Source organism: Tamandua tetradactyla, chromosome 14, assembly GCF_023851605.1.
Source record: "Tamandua tetradactyla isolate mTamTet1 chromosome 14, mTamTet1.pri, whole genome shotgun sequence".
Classification (NCBI taxonomy): Eukaryota; Metazoa; Chordata; class Mammalia; order Pilosa; family Myrmecophagidae; genus Tamandua; species Tamandua tetradactyla.
Window position 1 is genome coordinate 48608650 of NC_135340.1, and position 22557 is coordinate 48631206.

The window sequence follows — 22557 nt, forward strand, 5'->3', positions numbered from 1 at the left end:
ACAAAATGTTAATCAATTACTCTAAGAATAAAAGGTTTTCCAGGTCAAGTAAGTCTGAGAAATGCTGAGTACTACACTCTCTTCTTAGAACTCTACAAAATATATAAGCATATAATTTGGTAAAAAGTCCTACAGAAGAGATACTAAGCTGTTAGCCAATGTACTTCGGTTTACATGCTTCATTGTAAAATTAGGGAATGGCCGGGCTAGATAATCCTTGAAGTATCATTAAACTCTAAAATTCAATGACTCACTTTCTTGTGTATTAGAAAAAAAATGCTATCTTTATGGTCTGGCTAAAAATATATAAAAATCTCAGTTTCACATATTCCTTTAAGCACACAAACATATCTCACCTCTCATTTCACTCTACAAAAGCTATACTGCAAATAAATGCACTGTTCTCAAGTTTAAATACATATGATATGTATATATTGGCTTTTCATATTTATATACATACTTATAGCATAGCTCCTAACATTTATATAAATTTTACAGTTTAGTAAGAATTTTCACATACTTTTTCTTATTTATCATAACAGCATTGCAAATAACATAGGTGTTATTATCGCTATTATAAATATGAGGAAACAGCCTCAGAAAAATTGAGATTCAGCACAATAATTCAAACTCAGATCTCCTGCCTACAACTCCTGACCTCTTTCAACTGTACCACTGTCACAGTTATACACTCCTAACTTAGCTGTATTATAAAATGCAAACAATGCTTCCAAGATTGCCTTTACTTTTGAGTAATTTTTTTTTTTAATGATAAAAGCAATACATGGGGGGGGTGCAAGGAAAGTTCAGTGGTAGAATTCTCGCCTGCCCTGTGGGAGACCTGGCCCATGTACTTCCCAAAAACAAAAAACAAACAAACAAACAAAAGAAAGAAAAAACACAGACAAAAATTCAACAAATGGTGCTGCAATAACGGGATACTGACAAGGAAAAAGAATGAAATGTGACCCCCACCATACAGCATACAAAAAAAGAGTGATATATGTACACTACAGAATATTTAGGAACTAGGACAAAGAAAATCACTTACAATTCCATTTCTCTAATGTAACGCTATTGTCCCTTGGCTGCATTCCCCTCTAGTTTATTCTTGACGTTTTCAAAACATAAAAGCAATAGCATATAAATGAAATTTATATTTTCTACCATCTGTTTACATCAGCTGAAAATTATTCCTTTTACGCATATCATTCAATCACCTGTAAGCATGTTGCTAATAATCATATGCTAAACTAACTGTAGCTCAGTGATATCTTGGAAACAAAAATTAAGGAGATTTTTTGAGAAATTAAACTATAATATAAATGTACTATATAAACCAAACACGATAGTTATTAGATAGATATTATTAGATTTTATTTAAAGTGCTTTACATACAGGATTATCAACATTGACATTTGTACTCTCCAAAAATCATTTGCTGCTTTTTTTCATTAGTAAAGGAATATTTTCAGCTCATATGAACAGTGCTTTGAAATAAATGAAAAATTACAAGAGCCTAGAGTAAGGTGCTTGTTTTCTAAGTTTTCTAGAGCTATTCTAAAATGCAGTAACAGTGAAATAGTTAAATATTTATGCCAGTATTTATCAAACTAACCACACATTGTGAAGTTGGCAGCTGAAACACTGAGAAAAGCTAAAGCCTAGGTCTAGAAGAGATGCAACATCAATTGGCTAAAGCTTTGGAAGCCAAATCACAAGAGTCCATGGTCAGCATTTCATCTCAAACTCTGAAACATATGACCGTCCTTTAAAAAAAAAAAAAAGCCTAAATGGGAAAGTCAGACATAAAACAGTTAAAATGATGTCAGTAGTGCAGACCAACTGCTTGGACCATGTTCAACTTCATCTCTTCATCTGAAATGTCAGTCTGTGTGTCTTTAATAACTATTCTAACTTGCTAGCTGCCGAAATGCAATATAGCAGAAACAGAACGGCTTTTAAAAGGGGGAATGTAATAAGTTGCTAGTTTACATTTCTAAGGTTGTGAAAATGTCTAAATTAAAGCAAGTCTATAAAAATGTCCAAATTAAGGCACCAACAAGAGGTTATGTTCACTCAGAAAAAGTCAGTGAAGTTCAGGGTTTCTCTCTCAACTGGAAAGGCACATGGAGAGCATGGCATCTACTAGCTTTCTCTCCAGGCTTCTTATTTTATGGAGCTCCCCTGGAGGCATATTCCTTCTCCATCTCCAAAGGTTTCTGGCTGTATAGGCTCTTGTAGTTCTCATAGTTCTGTTGCTTTCAAGCTATTTTTCCTTTTTTAAAGAGTTCCAGTAAGCTAATCAAGACCCACCTGGAATGCGCAGTCACATCTCCATGAAGATAATCTAATCAAGTTTCCAAACTGCAGCGCTGAGTAGGGATTAAAAGAAACGGCTGCCTCCAGAAGATGGATTGGGATTAAAACATGGATTTTCTAGGGTACATAATTCTTTCAAATGGGCACAAATGACTAATGGCAAATTGGAGTGGATGTGAATTACTCATTTCCTCAACTACTTTAAATTATTTTCTATCTAGATCAAATGATGACCACAGTGGTTAAAGCTGAATCATTCATTTTATAAAATTCACAGAATAACAATAGTGTAACACGGGAAGAAATTGGAATACTCAGTTAATACAGAAACGGTAACAAGACTATTATCTGTCAGTATAATTCTGCTTTGAACTAAAACATACATAAAGTTTTTTAGAGGATTACAAAAGTACATACATTGTTGCAATGTGTCTTCTACACTCTACACAGGTACAAATCTCATGAAATAAGTATCTAAAAAGTCTGAATTTATGTTTTAAAGTTGTTAATGCATTACCTTTCGCTTCACCCTCAAGTACTGAGTAGGGAGACATTTAAACTAGCTTATCTTTGGTTTGTGTTTCATGGGATTTACTATAGCAACCCAAATATGATGGGTTACCATGTATTTCAAACTTGTTTTAATTGCGGTATGTTATTGTAACTGAAAAATTAAGAATTAACACATAATTATGATTACTAAATCATTATATAGATGCTCTCCTTACTCTATAATGAAATACTTAAAATTACTAAACTGTAACCCAGCTGCCTCAATCTTTGACAATGATTGTATAACTATATTAACTTTTATCTTGTGATTGAAGTTAATATAAAACTTGTGACTGGCTCCACTTGTACCCTCTTATCCTGTTTTTCCCAACTTTAAGACTGTCCCTAATGTTTATTAATGAAGGAATTTGAGTTAGCCCAGTACTAACCTACCCCAATTCCTAAACTAATTAGACAAAGCTAGATCTAAGCAAATTTAACCCCCCTGACGTGCACAGTTAAGGTTAAAGCTTAAACTTTAACCTACAAATGATCTATATATTTCATTAAAATAATAAAAATCATGCCCATGATCATATTGAGGCCACCATTTTATTACATACGTTCTGTGACTAAGCATGCAATCAATCTATAACTTTGTCATCTTGAGTCATTGCATTCATTATCCAAAAACCCGCCCATCTTTTGATACTATAAAGCAATCAGAGTTACCGCAGTTCTGAGACAGATGTTTTTGACCAATAGGCCTTGATCTCCTGCTTCATGTTTCACAACAAACTCTCTCTTTGAAACCCCACTGTCTCAGGAATTGGTCATTTGAGCACTTCAAGCTGAGAATCCCGGCTTTTGCGCAGTATCAACTATCATAATGTAACTCTAAAGCAACAATGAGTGTCCAAAGCAACAACAACTGGATCTAGGACAAAACTCATAGAACTTCGTCTTCATAGTGATTTCCTTTTGTACTGCAATAATCCCCAGGGTAGAAACATCCATTTCACAAACAATGTATATCTGTCCTGCCTTCCCCATCACACACGTGGGATACGAGGTGGAGGGCTGACTGCGGGACACGCTAGGCCAGGTGAGAAGACTGAAGGGGACTACAGAACAGCCCGGAAAAAATGTAAAGATCATTAACTCAGCAAATAGAGTTAAGCGGTGGCTCTCAAATTTTGCTGCCTATTAGAGCTTCAAAAACTCCGAAGCTGTGCCACACCACACTTAAGTCAAACAGCATCTCCCAAGCAAGGTGGAACCCAGAGGGCAAAAGTTTTTAAGCTCCCCAGGTGCTTAAAATATGCAGCCACGTTTGAGGACCAGACGACCAAAGGGCTGGCTATGGACACCGGAGAGGAGTGAAAGCCAGGACCAGGGGACTAGCCCCGGCCGGGCAATAACTCCAAGGCTCCGCCTCTTCCCTTCGCCAAGAGGAAGAAGGCAGGCCCCGACACGCGGCTTCCGCAGACAACCTCTCTTTCAGTGGGCGCGGTGGCTGGGACAGCTCCTGTGGACTGACTGAAAGTGACCAGAGACGAGCAGGGGAGGAAGAGGGCACCGGCCGCGTTACCTGACCAGCGCAGCGACCCTCATGCTGAGCTCAGTGCGCGTGCGTGCGGCGGGGCAGGCGGGAGCCCGCGTCCTCCGCTGCGCGCGGGGCGGTGCCGTGCCGCGGGGCCTCGCCCGGGTGTTCACTCGGCTGCCTGACCCCGGATCTGCGCCTCGGCCCTGTGACTCCCGGCGAGGCCCCCGGCGCCGAGGATGTGCCGCTGTGACTCCGTGCGCCTGTGGCCGCGACACCGCAGCCCAGGAAAGAATGATTCTTAGGCACGGCCTAACCACCCAAATGAGGGCATTGAAGTTGCTGGGGTAAGGGCAAGGTCCGCATCTCGGTGCCGGAGGGCAGAGGCCTTAGGTTTGTTTGCGTGGGAGGATGTTAAAAGTTTCACAAACTGCAGATTGAAACACTTGTGGATTTGCAAGGGATGAGGGTGTTGACTCTCACTCTGTCAACCACCTCGAGGAATTATATGCCTCTTTCGCTTTTTAATGTATGTCCCTCTGTCCCCCAAAGCTGTGGAAGGGGAAAGGAGACCACGTGTGAAATCAACCCTCAGGAATCGCTGTATTTTTAAAGCCTGGAGCTTCCCCATTACCTCCAGGCCTTCTCTGATTGTGGCTCTTTGTGTAATAGAGAAGTTGAGGTGACCCCGGTTTTTAAAAATCTAGCTTTTAACTTCATTCACCAGTAATTAATTAGTACCTTTCATGTGCCAGGAACTGATTTGGGCTCTTAGAATCATGCCTGAATAAAATAAAACAAAGGTCCCTCCCCTTAAGGGTTATTGGGGAGTGGGGCAGGGAGCACAAAATATACAGATAAGTAAATTATATCTTAAAAAGCGATGTGCTCTTCAAGAGTTCCGTGCACTAGAGTAACTTTACAGAAGCTTACAACCTCCAGATGGGTCCCTAGTTCAGATAAGTCCTGAAACCTAGAGGGCCCAGCCTCTCCAGAACATCAGACAGTTCCCTCTCTACACCCCATTAGTGACAGACTCTTCCAACGTGAAAAATTTAGAATGATCATAGCCCACACGGCCCCTAAAGAGAGGGATGGAAAGATCAAAGGTGATCGTGGAGTTCAACAGAGAAGATAGGATTTCATATATGAATATGAATGCTGAATCATTAAATTGATAGCTCTTTTAGTCTCCAGTATTTTGGAGCAGCAAGAAGTAAAAACCTAAAATTGTGAAATTGTAACCCATGTCAAACTCTGAAATATGTTCTGCATCTAATTGTGGTGCTGTGCTTCAAAATTGTAGCTTTTTTGTATATGTTATTTGTCACAAAAAGAAAGAAGGAAAAAAAAGTCGATTGTGATGATGAAAAAGTATTTAAGCCCTTCTAGCCTCCTATATTCTGGAGCAGCTAGAAAGAGAAATCTGAGAGGATCATATGGCGGCCCATGATGAACTCTGGGATCTATCCCGTAACTCCTTGTTGAAGAGTGCTTTGAAAACTATAGCTTTTTTTTTATTTCTTTGCTTTGTATATATGTTATACTATACAATAAAAAAAAGTTAAAAATAAAAAGTGATGTGCTGTAGCAAAAAAAAAAAAATTAGAAAGTAAGGGAAATCAGGAGCCAGTGAATGGGGAAGTTGCAGATTTGAATAGAATGGTCAAGGTAGGCCTCATTGAGAAGGTGAGAATTGAGAAGATGTGAAAAGAGTTCAGTTAGCAATGTATGTAACTGGGGAAGTGTGCTCCAGGAGGAAGATAAAACTAGAGCAAAGGCCTTAGGTGCCTGCTGTCTTTGTGGAAGAACAAGGCTGGCCACTGTGGCTGAAGCAGAGTGAGAAAAAGGCAGAGAGTCATGAGAGATGGGGTGATAGAGAGAGTTGGATAGTTACATTGGTTTTATAATCCAGGAGAGAAATGATAGAGCCTGGAACGAGGGTGGTACTAGTCAGGATGTTGAGAAGTGGAAGGATTCCAGCTGTTTTGAAGATAGCGCCCATACACTTAGATGGATTACATGTGCCGTGTAAGAGGTAGAAAGCCATGAAGGATGATGTCAATATAAGAATTAAGTTAATGTATGTATAGAACTTAGAATTGTACATGGTACGTAATAAACATTCAGTTATATAATTCCATATTGCCATATTGATCTCATTAGCCCCAATCCTGCTACTCACAGTCTGGACGATTAGAGTAGTGATAGTCTGCATACAGTTTCAGCATGTAAAATGAGGGAGAATTGGATTCCAACATTTCTTGCAGTTTTAAAATTCTGTGGTGATGCATATTTACTAAGTAAGTATTTAGGGAGTTTATAGTCTAGTTCGGGAGACTTAAATGCATTAAACAAACAACAATACAAGAGGACATATTCTGAAAGTATCGAATTATGTAATGCATATGTCAAGAGTCCTATGAGTCGAACCCATAGGGCAAGAGCCATAGGAAGGATAGGACCTGAAGAATGGACAGATTTGAATAGAAGGGGAAGGTGGCTTTCCGAACAAAGGCAGCAACACAGAAATGTGGTGTGTTCGACAGCTGTGGAGATACCAGCCTGTTGAGTTGCAAGTGGATATTGGAGAGAGAAAATAAATTGGGTGGGCAGAATGAGGCCAGATTATCCAAGGTCATAAAAAGCCAAAATGAGGAATTTCAATACTAGGAAGTTACTCTGTGTCTGCCATCATTTTTTTTCAGGAAATTGTATGAATTAGCAATAATTAACATGGTAAGGAATTTTGATGGTTTTGATTTGCTAAAGCTGCCAGAATGCAATATACCCGAAATGGATTGGCTTTTATAAAGGGGATTTTTTTAATTATAAATTACAATTCTAAGGCTGTGAAAATGTCCATATTAAGGCACCAATGAGAGGATATGTTCTCTCATGAAAGGCCGATCGTGTCCAGGGTTTCTCTGTCATGTGGGAAGGCACATGGTGATATCTGCAGTCCTTTTCTCCGACTTCTAGTTTCAAACAAGCTCTCTCTTCTCCTGTGGGTCTTTCTGGCTTCTGCTGGGGCACTTTCTTTCTGCATCTCCAAATGTCTGTGACATCTCTTCTCTGTATCAGCTCTCAGCTCTGTCTCTCTGTGAGCTATTTTAAGGACTCCAGTAAACTAATTAAGAGCCACCTTCAGTGTGCAGGGTCACATCTCTGTGGAAATAATCTATTCAAAGGGTCCTATCCAAAATAGGTTTGCCCCACAAGATTTAATTAGAAAAACATGACTTTTTTGGGGTGCAGAACAGTTTCAATCAGCACATTGATGAAAAATATCTAAAATACTCCAAAGATTTTCTTTTCTCTTTTTTTTTTTTTTTTTTTTGCTTGGGCAGGCACTGGGAATTGAACCCAGATTTCCATGCGCTACCTGCTGAGCCACTGTGACCCCCCCATTTATCTTGCATTTTTTAGCAATTGGTAGCTTTTGCTTGTCACTGACCAAGAGGAATGGGGAGAGAAGGTTCTAAGGTTTCCTTTCTGAAATTATATCCTTAGGATTAAGATGTTTGTTTCTCTCTGGTAACAGGGCTCTGTGAGATATGGTTTAAGATATCTTCAACAAACAAGTTCATTATAATGTATATATCCTGGAGTTAAGTTTTCTAAATTAGGAAATAATGTTGAAACCATTCTCCAAGGGCACCTGGTCTTTGGTTTGATGATATTGCTTTCCTACCCTGGATTCATCCTAGTACCTCTGCATTAAGTATCTCTTTTCCATGTTGTTTTACCTTCTTGAAATGAAAATTCCTCTTGCCACTTAACCCTATTCTTTTAGAAACTTTTTGTACTGGTTTGAAAGGATGTGTGTCCCCTAGAAAAGCCATGTTTTAATCAAAATACCATTTCATAAAGGCAGAATAATCACTATTCAATACTGTATGTTTGAAACTATAATCAGATCATCTCCCTGGATATGTGATTTAATCAAGAGTGGTTGTTAAACTGGATTAGGTGACGACATGTCTCCACCCATTCGGGTGGGTCTTGAGAAGTTTCTGGAGTCCTCTAAAAGAGGAAACATTTTGGAAAATGAGGCAATTCGGAGAGAGCAGAGCAGAACAACATAGCCGCAAGAAGCAGTCTACCAGCCAGTGACCTTTGGAGATGAAGAAGGAAAATGCCTCCTGGGGAGCTTCATGAAACAAGCCAGGTGAAGAATCTAGCAGATGCTGCCATGTTCTCCATGTGCCTTTCCAGCTGAGAGAGAAGCCCTGCCTGTGTTTGCCATGTGCCTTCTCACTTGAAAGAGAAACCCTGAACTTCACTGGCCTTCTTGAACCAAGGTATCTTTCCCTGGATGGATGTCTTTGATTGGACATTTCTATAGGCTTACTTTAATTGGAACGTTTTCTTGGCCTTAGAACTGTAAACTAGCAACTCATTAAACTCCCCTTTTTTGAAAGCCATTCCATTTCTTGTATATTGCATTCTGGCAGCTAGCAAATTAGAACACTTTTCTACCTGAATTCTGCCCTTGATTTCTATCAGATAATGATTTTTTTTCTGGTCACCTAATGTAGCACTACTACCTGTGTTTTCTCTTATTTAAAACATTTATATCTGCCCACAGCAGTTACTACATGAGGCTGTGTGCTTCAATGCCTGATTAGGACCACCTTAAGTGCAATAGGCTCAATCTATTCTAGCCCAATAGGCATATTTGCATTTTTAAATCAGCATATATAAGATTAGTCTTGACTCACCCATCAGAGTTATTCTTATATTCGTATATCTATTTTGGAGGATCTTTTAAAGTAGCTAACTGTACTGGTTTGAATCTGTTATGTACCCCCCAAAAGACTATGTTCTTTTAATCCATTCTTATGGGGGAGACCTGTTGTGGGTGGGTCCTTTTGCTTAGGTTGTTTCTATGGAGATGTGACCCACCCAATTCAAGGTGGGTGTTATTCCTTTACTGGAGTCCTTTAAGAGAGCTCATGAGGAGAGAAAGAGAGCTTAGACAAAAAACCCCTGGGAGAAACAAGCAAAGACCCACAGGAGCCCAGACACATTGTAGAGAGAAGGACCAACAGATATTGCTATGTGCTTTCCCATGTGACAGAGGAACCACAAATGCCATCAGCCTTTCTTCAGTGAAGTTATCCTTTTGTTGATGCCTTAATTTGGGCATTCCTACGGCCTTATAGTTGTAACTTGTAACTTAATAAATCCCCATTGTTAAAAACTAATCCATTTCTGATAAATTGCATTTTGGCAGCTTTAGCAAATCAAAAACTAATGACCTAAATCAGAGCTATTCTTGACTCCCAGAAAAGTTCTATTAGAAACTAAAGGTTAGGTTATTTTCTACCTTTTCCTATCAAAGATCTTTCTTAAATCATTCTAATCACCTTATGTGGTTATCATTCTCTTTGCTGAAATTCAAAATACAACACCTAATGTGTCAGTTACAGTATTCTAAGAAGCAGACACTAAGACAAGATTGGATGTTCAAGAAATGGATTGAAAAAAAGTGTCTATGAAGGATAAAAGGGGAGGGAGAAAGAGAAGGCAAGGACACTCAAACCAGAATGCGAATTAAAACGTGGAAGCATAAAAAGGAAGGAGGAATGAGTAGGAAGAGCCTCAGATTGTATTGCAATTCTGAGATTACCTCAATATCAGAATACCAGACCAGTGGAGATCCCTGAGCTAAAGCTGCCCTTTAGAGGAATCCCAAACTGATTGGGAATGGCCTAGTTTTAGTATCTCTCACTGTGTTCAGTCATCGTCTGAGAACAGTCAGTGAAAGTATGGCCTGGTTCAAACTCAGTGGTGGATCCAAAAGTTCAGCAGCTAGAGACTACCAGTCAGTTCATGACAATGTTCAGGGTATATCTCCATGGTTCCTGTGGACCTCTCTTCCTAAAGATAGACTTAGAAAACGGAGGATAATAAAACTAACTGTAGTTCCTGTCATTCCAGTTCGTCTTGGCGCTACAACTGGTACTCATCCTGTCTTCTTCTATCCATTCTATAATCCCCCTAACCCTCAGCTGTCATCTCAGCAGATCTTGTTGACTCACCTGGTGAAATCACCCAACCATTCATTCTAAAGAGATCTTGGCCCTTGTTTATCACACGTTCCTTAGTCTGGAATTGCTGCATATGTTCATTCACAATTAGAGTTGGACAAGGGAGTACCAAGAAGTACCTCAGTGAATTACTTGGGTCCCATATATATTTCTCCATGCCTTAACGTATAAAAACATCCTCACTTTCTCTAGCTAATCAATGTCAGTTATCCCTATTTGTTGGTCCCTGGGTTCAAAAAATCGTTAAGTGCCCTGGTGAAGGGCTAGGAGTGTGAGCAGGGCTTGAGCTGCTGCCTGGGCACTTGAGGCAGGCTAGAGGACAGCAGGTACCATGCCATGACTGCCACAGATTTGAAAGAAGCCAACAGTGAACCATCGACATACATCAGAAAGGCCTTTTTCTCACAAAAAGGTCATCTTTTTATTTTTTTTAATTAAAGAAAAAAAAATTAACAGAACATTTAGAAATCATTCCATTCTACATATGCAATCAGTAATTCTTAACATCATCACATAGATGCATGATCATCATTTCTTAGTACATTTGCATCGATTTAGGAAAAGAACTAGCAAAACAACAGAAAAAGATACAGAATGTTAATATAGAGAAAAAAAATAATAATAATAGTAAAAGAAAAAAAAGACACAAACAAACAAACAAACAGACAAAAAAAAACCTATAGCTCAGATACAGCTTCATTCAGTGTTTTAACATGATTACTTTACAATTAGGTATTATTGTGCTGTCCATTTTTGAGTTTTTGTATCTAGTCCTGTTGCACAGTCTGTATCCCTTCAGCTCCAATTACCCATTATCTTACCCTGTTTCTACCTCCTGCTGGACTCTGTTACCAATGACATATTCCAAGTTTATTCTCAAATGTCCGTTCACATCAGTGGGACCATACAGTATTTGTCCTTTAGTTTTTGGCTAGACTCACTCAGCATAATGTTCTCTAGGTCCATCCATGTTATTACATGCTTCATAAGTTTATTCTGTCTTAAAGCTGCATAATATTCCATCGTATGTATACACCACAGTTTGTTTAGCCACTCGTCTGTTGATGGACATTTTGGCTGTTTCCATCTCTTTGCAATTGTAAATAACACTGCTATAAACATTGGTGTGCAAATGTCCGTTTGTGTCTTTGCCCTTAAGTCCTTTGAGTAGATACCTAGCAATGGTATTGCTGGGTCGTATGGCAATTCTATATTCAGTTTTTTTAAGGAACCGCCAAACTGCCTTCCAGTGGTTGCACCATTTGACATTCCCACCAACAGTGGATAAGTGTGCCTCTTTCACCACATCCTCTCCAGCACTTGTCATTTTCTGTTTTGTTGATAATGGCCATTCTGGTGGGTGTGAGATGATATCTCATTGTGGTTTTGATTTGCATTTCTCTAATGGCCAGGGACATTGAGCATCTCTTCATGTGCCTTTTGGCCATTTGTATTTCCTCTTCTGAGAGGTGTCTGTTCAAGTCTTTTTCCCATTTTGTAATTGGGTTGGCTGTCTTTTTGTTGTTGAGTTGGACAATCTCTTTATAAATTCTGGATACTAGACCTTTATCTGATATATCGTTTCCAAATATTGTCTCCCATTGTGTAGGCTGTCTTTCTACTTTCTTGATGAAGTTCTTTGATGCACAAAAGTGTTTAATTTTGAGGAGCTCCCATTTATTTATTTCTTTCTTCAGTGCTCTTGCTTTAGGTTTAAGGTCCATAAAACCACCTCCAATTGTAAGTTTCGTAAGATATCTCCCTACATTTTCCTCTAACTGTTTTATGGTCTTAGACCTAATGTTTAGATCTTTGATCCATTTTGAGTTAACTTTTGTATAGGGTGTAAGATACGGGTCTTCTTTCATTCTTTTGCATATGGATATCCAGTTCTCTAGGCACCATTTATTGAAGAGACTATTCTGTCCCAGGTGAGTTGGCTTGACTGCCTTATCAAAGATCAAATGTCCATAGATGAGAGGGTCCATATCTGAGCACTCTATTCGATTCCATTGGTCAATATATCTATCTTTATGCCAATATCATGCTGTTTTGACCACTGTGGCTTCATAATATGCCTTAAAGTCCGGCAGCGTGAGACCTCTAGCTTTGTTTTTTTTCCTCAAGATACTTTTAGCAATTCGGGGCACCCTGCCCTTCCAGATAAATTTGCTTATTGGTTTTTCTATTTCTGAAAAATAAGTTGTTGGGATTTTGATTGGTATTGCATTGAATCTGTAACTCAATTTAGGTAGGATTGACATCTTAACAATATTTAGTCTTCCAATCCATGAACACGGTATGCCCTTCCATCTATTTAGGTCTTCTGTGATTTCTTTTAACAGTTTTCTGTAGTTTTCTTTGTATAGGTTTTTTGTCTCTTTAGTTAAATTATTCCTAGGTATTTTATTCTTTTAGTTGCAATTGTAAATGGGATTCGTTTCTTGATTTCCCCCTCAGCTTGTTCATTACTAGTGTATAGAAATGCTACAGATTTTTGAATGTTGATCTTGTAACCTGCTACTTTGCTGTACTCATTTATTAGCTCTAGTAGTTTTGTTGTGGATTTTTCCGGGTTTTCGACATATAGTATCATATCGTCTGCAAAGAGTGATAGTTTACTTCTTCCTTTCCAATTTTGATGCCTTGTATTTCTTTTTCTTATCTAATTGCTCTGGATAGAACCTCCAACACGATGTTGAATAATAGTGGTGATAATGGACATCCTTGTCTTGTTCCTGATCTTAGGGGGAAAGTTTTCAATTTTTCCCCATTGAGGATGATATTAGCTGTGAGTTTTTCATATATTCCCCCTATCATTTTAAGGAAGTTCCCTTGTATTCCTATCTTTTGAAGTGTTTTCAACAGGAAAGGATGTTGAATCTTGTCAAATGCCTTCTCTGCATCAATTGAGATGATCATGTGATTTTTCTGCTTTGATTTGTTGATATGGTGTATTACATTAATTGATTTTCTTATGTTGACCCATCCTTGCATACCTGGGATGAATCCTACTTGGTCATGATGTATAATTCTTTTAATGTGTTGTTGGATTCGATTTGCTAGAATTTTGTTGAGGATTTTTGCATCTATATTCATTAGAGAGATTGGTCTGTAGTTTTCTTTTTTTGTAATATCTTTGCCTGGTTTTTGTATGAGGGTGATGTTGGCTTCATAAAATGAATTAGGTAGCTCTCCCTCCACTTCGATTTTTTTTGAAGAGTTTGAGGAGAGTTGGTACTAATTCTTTCTGGAATGTTCGATAGAATTCACATGTGAAGCCGTCTGGTACTGGACTTTTCTTTTTGGGAAGCTTTTGAATGACTGATTCAATTTCTTTACTTGTGATTGGTTTGTTGAGGTCATCTGTTTCTTCTTGAGTCAAAGTTGGTTGTTCATGTCTTTCCTGGAACCCGTCCATTTCATCTAAATTGTTGTATTTATTAGTGTAAAGTTGTTCATAGTATCCTGTTATTACCTCCTTTATTTCTGTGAGGTCAGTGGTTATGTCTCCTCTTCCATTTCTGATCTTATTTATTTGCATCCTCTCTCTTCTTCTTTTTGTCAATCTTGCTAAGAGCCCATCAATCTTATTGATTTTCTCATAGAACCAACTTCTGGTCTTATTGATTTTCTGTATTGTTTTCATGTTTTCAATTTCATTTATTTCTGCTCTAATCTTTGTTATTTCTTTCTTTTTGCTTGCTTTGGGGTTAGTTTGCCGTTCTTTCTCCAGTTCTTCCAAGTGGACAGCTAATTCCTGAATTTTTGCTTTTTCTTCTTTTCTGATATAGGCATTTAGGGCAATAAATTTCCCTCTTAGCACTGCCTTTGCTGCGTCCCATAGGTTTTTATATGTTGTGTTTTCTTTTCGCCTTGAGGTATTTACTAATTTCTCTTGCAATTTCTTCTTTGACCCACTCGTTGTTTAAGAGTGTGTTGTTAAGCCTCCACGCATTTGTGAATTTTCTGGCACTCCGCCTATTATTCATTTCCAACTTCATTCCTTTATGATCCGAGAAAGTGTTGTGTATGATTTCAATCTTTTTAAATTTGTTAAGACTTGCTTTGTGACCCAGCATATGGTCTATCTTTGAGAATGATCCATGAGCACTTGAGAAAAAGGTGTATCCTGCTGTTGTGGGATGTAATGTCCTATAAATGTCTGTTAAGTCTAGCTCATTTATAGTAATATTCAGATTCTCTATTTCTTTATTGATCCTTTGTCTAGATGTTCTGTCCATTGATGAGAGTGGGGAATTGAAATCTCCAACTATTATGGTATATGTGTCTATTTCCCTTTTCAGTGTTTGCAGTGTATTCCTCACGTATTTTGGGGCATTCTGGTTCAGTGCATAAATATTTATGATTGTTATGTCTTCTTGTTTAATTGTTCCTTTTATTAGTAGATAGTGTCCTTCTTTGTCTCTTTTAACTGTTTTACATTTGAAGTCTAATTTGTTGGATATTAGTATAGCTACTCCTGCTCTTTTCTGGTTGTTATTTGCATGAAATATCTTTTCCCAACCTTTCACTTTCAACCTATGTTTATCTTTGGGTCTCAGATGTGTTTCCTGTAGACAGCATATAGATGGATCCTGTTTTTTAATCCATTCTGCCAGTCTATGTCTTTTGATTGGGGAATTCAGTCCATTAACATTTAGTATTATTACTGTTTGGATAATATTTTCCTCTACCATTTTGCCTTTTGTATTTTATATATCATATCTGATTTTCCTTCTTTCTACACTCTTCTCCATACCTTTCTCTTCTGTCTTTTCGTATCTGACTCTAGTGCTCCCTTTAGTATTTCTTGCAGAGCTGGTCTCTTGGTCACAAATTCTCTCAGTGACTTTTTGTCTGAGAATGTTTTAATTTCTCCCTCATTTTTGAAGGACAATTTTGCTGGATATAGAAGTCTTGGTTGGCAGTTTTTCTCTTTTAGTAATTTAAATATATCATCCCACTGTCTTCTAACTTCCATGGTTTCTGCTGAGAAATCTACACATAGTCTTATTGGGTTTCCCTTGTATGTGATGGATTGTTTTTTTCTTGCTGCTTTCAAGATCCTTTCTTTCTCTTTGACCTCTGACATTCTAACTAGTAAGTGTCTTGGAGAACGCCTATTTGGGTCTATTCTCTTTGGGGTGTGCTGCACTTCTTGGATCTGTAATTTTAGGTCTTTCATAAGAGTTGGGAAATTTTCAGTGATAATTTCTTCCGTTAGTTTTTCTCCTCCTTTTCCCTTCTCTTCTCCTTCTGGGACACCCACAACATGTATATTTGTGCGCTTCATATTGTCATTCAGTTCCCTGATCCCCTGTTCAAATTTTTCCATTCTTTTCCCTATAGTTTCTGTTTCTTTTTGGAATTCAGGTGTTCCATCCTCCAATTCACTAATTCTAGCTTCTGTCTCTTTAAATCTACCATTGTAGTTATCCATTGTTTTTTCCAGCTTTTCTACTTTGTCCTTCACTCCCATAAGTTCTGTGATTTGTTTTTTCAGTTTTTCTATTTCTTCTTTTTGTTCAGCCCATGTCTTCTTCATGTCCTCCCTCAATTTATCGATTTGGTTTTTGAAGAGGTTTTCCATTTCTGTTCGTATATTCAGCATTAGTTGTCTCAGCTCCTGTATCTCATTTGAACTATTGGTTTGTTCCTTTGACTGGGCCATATCTTCAGTTTTCTGAGCGTGATCCGTTATCTTCTGCTGGTGTCTGGGCATTTAATCAGATTTCCCTGGGTGTGGGACCCAGCAGGTTGAAAGATTTTTCAGTGAAATCTCTGGACTCTGTTTTTCTTATCCTGCCCAGTAGGTGGCGCTTGTGGCGCTCATCTGTCTGCGGGTCCCACCAGTAAAAGATGCTGTCTCTCCTTTAACTTTGGAAAACTCTCACTGTAGGGGGGGTCGCCAGCCGAAGCGGCTTGGACGAGTGCCAATCCGTATCTCCCAGCTGGCCTGGGGATCCGCACGCAGGGAGGGTCGCCAGCCTCTGTGGCTTGGGGGAGCGCCTGTCCAAATTTCCCAGCCGGCCCGGGGCGCCAAGCGTGGTGGGGGGGCACTGGCCTCCGCGCCTTGGGGGAGCGCCTGTCCAAATTTCCCAGCCAGCCTGGGGCGCCAAGTGTGGCAGGGGGGTGCCAGCCACCGCGGCTTGGGGGAGTGCCTATCCACCATTCCCAGCCAGACCGGGAAGCTACGTGTTTGGAAGGGACCCCGGTTGCCGTTCTCCGCCGCTTGGGGATCTCCGATCCTATTCTCCCAGCTGGTCCAGGGGGCCGCGTGTGTGGGGGAGTGGGCGCCAGCCGCTGCAGCTTGAGGGGTTCGCCTGTCCAATTCTCCCAGCCGGCCCGGGAAGGAGGGAGGGAGGGACTCCGGCCACCTGCCTCCCCAGCCCGGGGAAGCCCGCGCCCCTTGGCGATCTCACTGGAGCAGGTTCTCCCAGCCAGTCAGCCGTTCCAGAATGGGGTACACTGTCTTCTTGGTCTCTGTCGTGGCTCCAGGAGCTGTTCTGTATCATTTCTGCTTCCCTAGTAGCTGTTCTGGAGGAGGAACTAAGACCCGCGCATCTTACTAAGCCGCCATCTTCTCAGTCAAGCAACTAACACCCCGCCACGAAAAGGTCATCTTTTAATGGATGACATAGAGATGCTATTTTGGCCCACCAATTTTGGAATCAGCTCCATGGATCTTTCTGTAATGTGTGACTGACCCTATTCCTTTGACATCGAACTCTTCCTCACTGTTCATTTCTCCAGCATTTATACGCCACACTATGAAACATTCCATTCACAAGAGATGTCCCAGTATTTGCTGATTATAAGTGTGACCTGAAGCTCCAAGAGTATCAAACTGCAATCAAAGTGAAGTCTGCATCCCCACTCTATTATTCTGAAAAGATCTAGCCCTACAGTAAGCCTCATGAAGAGCCTTCCAGCTCTGTCAGGACCTGTGAATGCCTAGTCTGTGAAATATAAAGCCTCGGGGTTCCACCATGGGGTTCATGCTTGTGAAGGACAATTTTATCTGAAGGACAATTAGATTGGAGCTCATTTATGATAGTGTGATCTTTACAGTCAGATCCACAAAAAAAAAAAAAAGTAGAAATAAATGTCAGTACTGTTGGTTTCAGAAATGCCTTGCTGTGGGATGTTTTCTCATGCTATCCAATTTGAGCAAAGTAATATCTTTGTTTGGCTTTGGTATTAGGACGATGTTGGTTTCATAGAATGAATCAGGTAGATTTCCCTTCTCTTCAGTTTTTTTAAAAGAGTTGGAGGAGGATTGGCACTAATTGTTTCTTGAATGCTTGGTAAAATTTATGTCTGAATCCATCTGATCCTGGACTTGTCTTTTTTGGGAGCCGTTTGGTGACTGATTCAATTTATTTACTTGCGATTGGTTTGTTGAGGTCATCTAATCTCAAGTCAGTATTGGTTGTTCATGCTTTTCTAGGAAGTTGTCCATTTCCTCTACATTGTTTAGTTTGTTAGCATGTATCCTCTTAGTATCTTCTTTATTTCTGCTATGTCAGTATTTATTTACAGCCTCTCTCTTTCTTTTTTTTGGGGGGGGGGGTGGGGGTCAGCCTAGTTAAGTGTCCATCGATTTTATTAATTTTCTCCAATAACCAATTTTTGGTTTTCTTGATTCTATCTACTATTTTCATGTTCTCAATTTCATTTATTTCTGCTCTAATCTTTGTTACTTCTTTCCTTCTATTTGCTTTGGTTAGTCTGCTGTTCTTTCTCTACTTCCTCCAGGTAAACAGTTAATTCCCCAAGTTTTGCTCACTCTTCTTTTTTATAGGCATGTGGGACAATAAATTCTCTTTCAGTTCTACCTATTTGCATCCCATAAGTTTTGATATGTTGTGTTTCCATTCTCATTTACTTCGAGGTATTTACTGATTTCTCCTGTAATTGACCCACTGGTTGATTAAATGTGGGTTGTTTAGCCACCATGTATTTGTGAATTTTCTGACCTTTTGCCTGTTATTGACTTCTATTTTCATTTCATTTTGATCAGAGAAACTGTTTTGTTTAAGTTCAGTCTTTTTAAATTTATTGAGACTTGATTTGTGACCCTATATGTGGTCTATCCTGGAGAATGATGTGTGAGCACTTGAAATAAATGTGTATCCATTATTATGGGGTATGATGTTCTGTAAATATCAGTTAAGTCTAGTTCATTTATCATACTATTGGAAATCTCTGTTTCCTTATTGATCCTCTGTCTAGAGGTTCTGTCCATTGATGAGAGCGGTGTATTGAGGTGTCTGACTGTTATTGTAGAGATGTCTACTTATCCCTTCAAGGTTGTCATTGTTGCCTCATGTATTTTGGTTTAGCAAGAATGCTTAGTGTTTTATGTGGATAGTGTAAAGGCAACTTCAGCACAGTGAATGTCAGCAAGTTAATAGATTTTTTATTAATACAGTCTAAATTATACTATTTATAATACATTAAAATGACTCATCAAAGATTCACCTTTCAAAGGCACTGTGAGTTCACGTCCTACATTCTCAAACTGATATGCATATATGACTATGAATTGGCCAACAGAGTAGGTGAACAGCCCCTAAAAACCTCAATCTCTTGACAGTTTGCTTAAGGGAAACTCTATATAGCCAAACACTTGCTAGTAATAAAAAGTTGCAAGCTGTCACTTAATTCTGCTTCCTTGGCAGCACATCTCAATGATGCACCAACTGATCAAGATTCAGATAAGCAAATCAAGAATGCTCCAGGTTCTCCTCAGAGACCTTGAAATAATTTAAGTCTCAAACTGTTGCATTCTCCCTGCAGGTATGCCATATATGGAGCGATCAGAAGGTCATCTGATGAGTATTTAGGAAAAAAAGAATTAAGTTGTTATTTGGGACCTAAATTTAAGGGCATCTGAGTATGAGTACCTACTGCATCTATGTTAATAGTAGTGATAGTTAACTCTCTTCTAGTGCCTACAAGGGGTCAGGCACTTTTCTAAATGTTTTATGTAAAATGGTGACTGATTTAAACATTACAGAAAGCCTGGGAAGCAGAAACTATTGCTCTCCTCATTTGCAGATGAAGAAACTGAGCATAAAGAAGTTAAATGACTTTCCCAAGGTCCTAGTGCTAATAAGCAACAAAACCATAATTCAAATCCAAGCAATCTAGCTCTAAAGTTTCTACTCTTACCTGTTATATTGTATCTGCCTTTGAAATGGACAGGTGAGTATTTTCACTAAAATAGCCTATCTCAAAATATATTTGGGCAGACCTTGCCATCATTTACCTTTAGACTTTCCTTTTCCTGAAAGAGTCAAATTGTATTATTATAGGAAATGATATATGAGGTAATTATTAAACATTGTAGACCTATGAGTAGCTCTGTCTCCTTTAGGTATCTTTTTTTCTTTTTTTCCATGTGGAGAACAGCAAATTCTAAGGCTATAAGAGCCAAATAAGTAACTCAAATGAGTGAAGTAGCATAATATTAGACAAATTTGGAGTGGTGACTATGGCAAACCACTACTCACTCATCACTTAGTTCTAGCTGCCCTGTGCAAATATTGACCCAATGTTACTAGATCTTTTAATTGTTCAAGAGGTGACAGAAATCTTCATTTTAGCAAACTCTTTTTAATGTTGGAAACTAATTTTTTAAATTATAAACACTGCACACCAAATAAAACACATCTATGTGTTAATTTTACAATTTTATAGAGTTTTCATTCCTTCTCTCAGTGAATATATATTGATGGCCTGTTACATGTTCTTTACCAAAATTTTGAATCCTCATACTCTTTGACTACAGAAATATTTATCCTACAGAAATATTTTATGCTCACATATCTGTAAAATTGTATAAAAGGATGTCTATTATAGCATTAATTTGCAAAATGGAACCAATCAAGGCAGGGCCTTTCTGTTACTCATTTCTAGAACAGTCCTGGGACATAGAAGGTCCTTAATGTGTATTTGTTGAAAAAAAAACATACATTTATGGATAACGAATCTAAATAAATTATGATGCCTCCACACAATGAAATATTGTGTTGTAGTTTAAGAAAATGAAAAATTCTCCAAGACATATTTTTAGGTGTAAAAAAGCAAATTCTGAAGTATGTTCCCATGTGTATAAAAAACAAACAAACAACTAAACAAAACCATATTAAACATATATGTGTGTGTTGATATATATATATATAAGTAGTTATTAAAAGCTATAGAAAGTTTATTAAACTGTTACAGTGGTTACTCCTGAAGAATGGGAAATGGGAATTCTACTTATTAGTCCCCCTAATAAATGCAAATAAAACAATGTGATATCATTTCTTAACCCTCAAAATGGCTAGATAAAACTAAATTTATGTATAGTCAAAATAACTAGTGAGGATAGAGACCAATGTTGGAAAGAATATAGGGAGACAGGGAAAGGAACTTTCTCAGGCTCAGTTCCTAGAGAAGTACAAATTACTTTTCTGGAGGGTAAATTGAGGTTATGTATTAAAATTGTAATGTGTGTTCACTCTAAGCATTTCCATTTCTAGGAATTTATATTAAGGAGATAATTGGACAATAGTATATAGATATATGTACTAGAATGCTACATGTGATGTTTATAATATTGAAAAATAGAAAACAAGGTAAAAGTCAATTATTAGGGGATTGGTTAAATAAATGTACCATGGTAATTCAGACAGTAAATGTACCCATAGTATACTCATGCAGTAAAATATTATGCAACCATTAAAAATGGGACGTTTATATTTATTAGCATGTGAATATTTATATCCATAAGATGTACTAGGATTGCATTCACATACAAAGAACACACATTCACGTATGTACATAAGCATATATATGGGAGACAAGGCGGAATTGTGATTAAGCACTTACATTCTAGAGTCAGTCTCCCTCAATTTTACTCTCAGCACTACCACTTATTAAATTTAGTAATTTGAGACAATTTGCTGAAAATTCCTTTTCTTTACTTTTGTGTAAAATAGGGTTAAAAATAGCATTACTATGCTAAGTTGTTGAAAGGATTAAATGAGACTAGTCCATTATAATAGCATAGTCTGTTATTATTTTACATAGAAGTCTGGGAAATATCAACATATTGATCATGACTGTCTCTGGCTGGAAAAATTGAATTAATTTTTTTTTTTGCTTTCTTATATATATTTTCAAAAATGATGCATTTTATCTTTATTTGAATTTTCCAAAATGAGGCATATTATCTTTGTAAATAGAGTAAATGATAGTTAAAAAAAATGGTTGAGGGCGGGCCGCGGTGGCTCAGCGGACAAGAGTGCTTGCCTGCCGTGCCGGAGGACCCCGGTTCAATTCCCGGCCCCAGCCCATGTAAAAAACAAGCAAACAAACAAAATATAATAAAAAACAAGAAAATGTTTAAAAATGTTTCCCGTTCTTCCTTCCTTCCTTCCATCCTTCCTTCCTTCTCTGTCTTTCCTTCCTTTCCTCCCTCTCTCTTTAAAAAAAAAAAAAAAAAAAAAAAAATGGTTGAAAGGAAAGAAGGAAACAAGGAAAAGCAACAGGTTACTGAATGCTTCAGGATGATTCTCACAAGCAATACCCTTATGAAATTACAGAAAAATATAAGATCTAGACCTCAGTTCCAGAGATTTAAAAATTCAGCTTTACCATTTCATCAGATGTAGATTATACTATAGGGAATTTATGGAAGTTATGTGCCAATTCATGGAAGACTTATTAATAAATCAGAATGACACATACTATGTATACATACAAATACGTAGGTGCCAGAGGCAGGACTATTTCACAAGATAGCTCATTCTTTTGCCAATAGGAAAGCACAAATTGGAAATACAACTGTGTGCTGGTTTGAATCCTATTTGTACACCAGAAAAGCCATGTTTTAATCCTGATCCAGTCTTGTGGGAGCAGCCATTTCTCTCAGTCCTCATTCAATATTTGATTGAATTATCCCCATGGAGCTGTGGCACACCCGATGTGGGTATTAACTTTTGATTAGATGGAAATGTGATTCCACCCATTCCTGGTGGGCACTGATTAGCTTACCAGATTCATTTAAAAGAGGAGACATTTTGGAGAGAGTCAGAAACAACAGAGCCTAGAGAAACGACAGAAGCCTCAGAGCCGACAGAAACTTCA

The 22557-nt window shown here is 38.3% G+C and overlaps 1 protein-coding gene, 1 long non-coding RNA gene and 1 pseudogene across 8 annotated transcripts in view; 2 read left to right on the plus strand and 1 right to left on the minus strand.

Moving 5' to 3' along the window:
* Positions 1-4499, minus strand: part of DPH6 (diphthamine biosynthesis 6) — a 214355-nt gene extending 209856 nt beyond the window's left edge. For all 6 annotated transcript variants that reach the window (XR_013162324.1, XR_013162325.1, XM_077127389.1 and 3 more), the window contains exon 1: positions 4406-4499. Coding sequence is in view for 4 of the 6 variants with exons in the window: in XM_077127389.1 (XP_076983504.1) it covers positions 4406-4428 (23 nt within the window). In the remaining 2 variants the exon portion in view is untranslated. The remainder of the gene's footprint in view (positions 1-4405) is intronic.
* Positions 4500-4522: 23 nt separating this feature from the next.
* LOC143655881 (uncharacterized) overlaps positions 4523-22557 on the plus strand; it is a 109822-nt gene continuing 91787 nt past the window's right edge. For both annotated transcript variants that reach the window (XR_013162328.1, XR_013162327.1), the window contains exon 1: positions 4523-4704. This is a non-coding gene — a long non-coding RNA (uncharacterized LOC143655881). The remainder of the gene's footprint in view (positions 4705-22557) is intronic.
* Positions 16848-20072, plus strand: LOC143655099 (peroxisome proliferator-activated receptor gamma pseudogene; annotated as a pseudogene).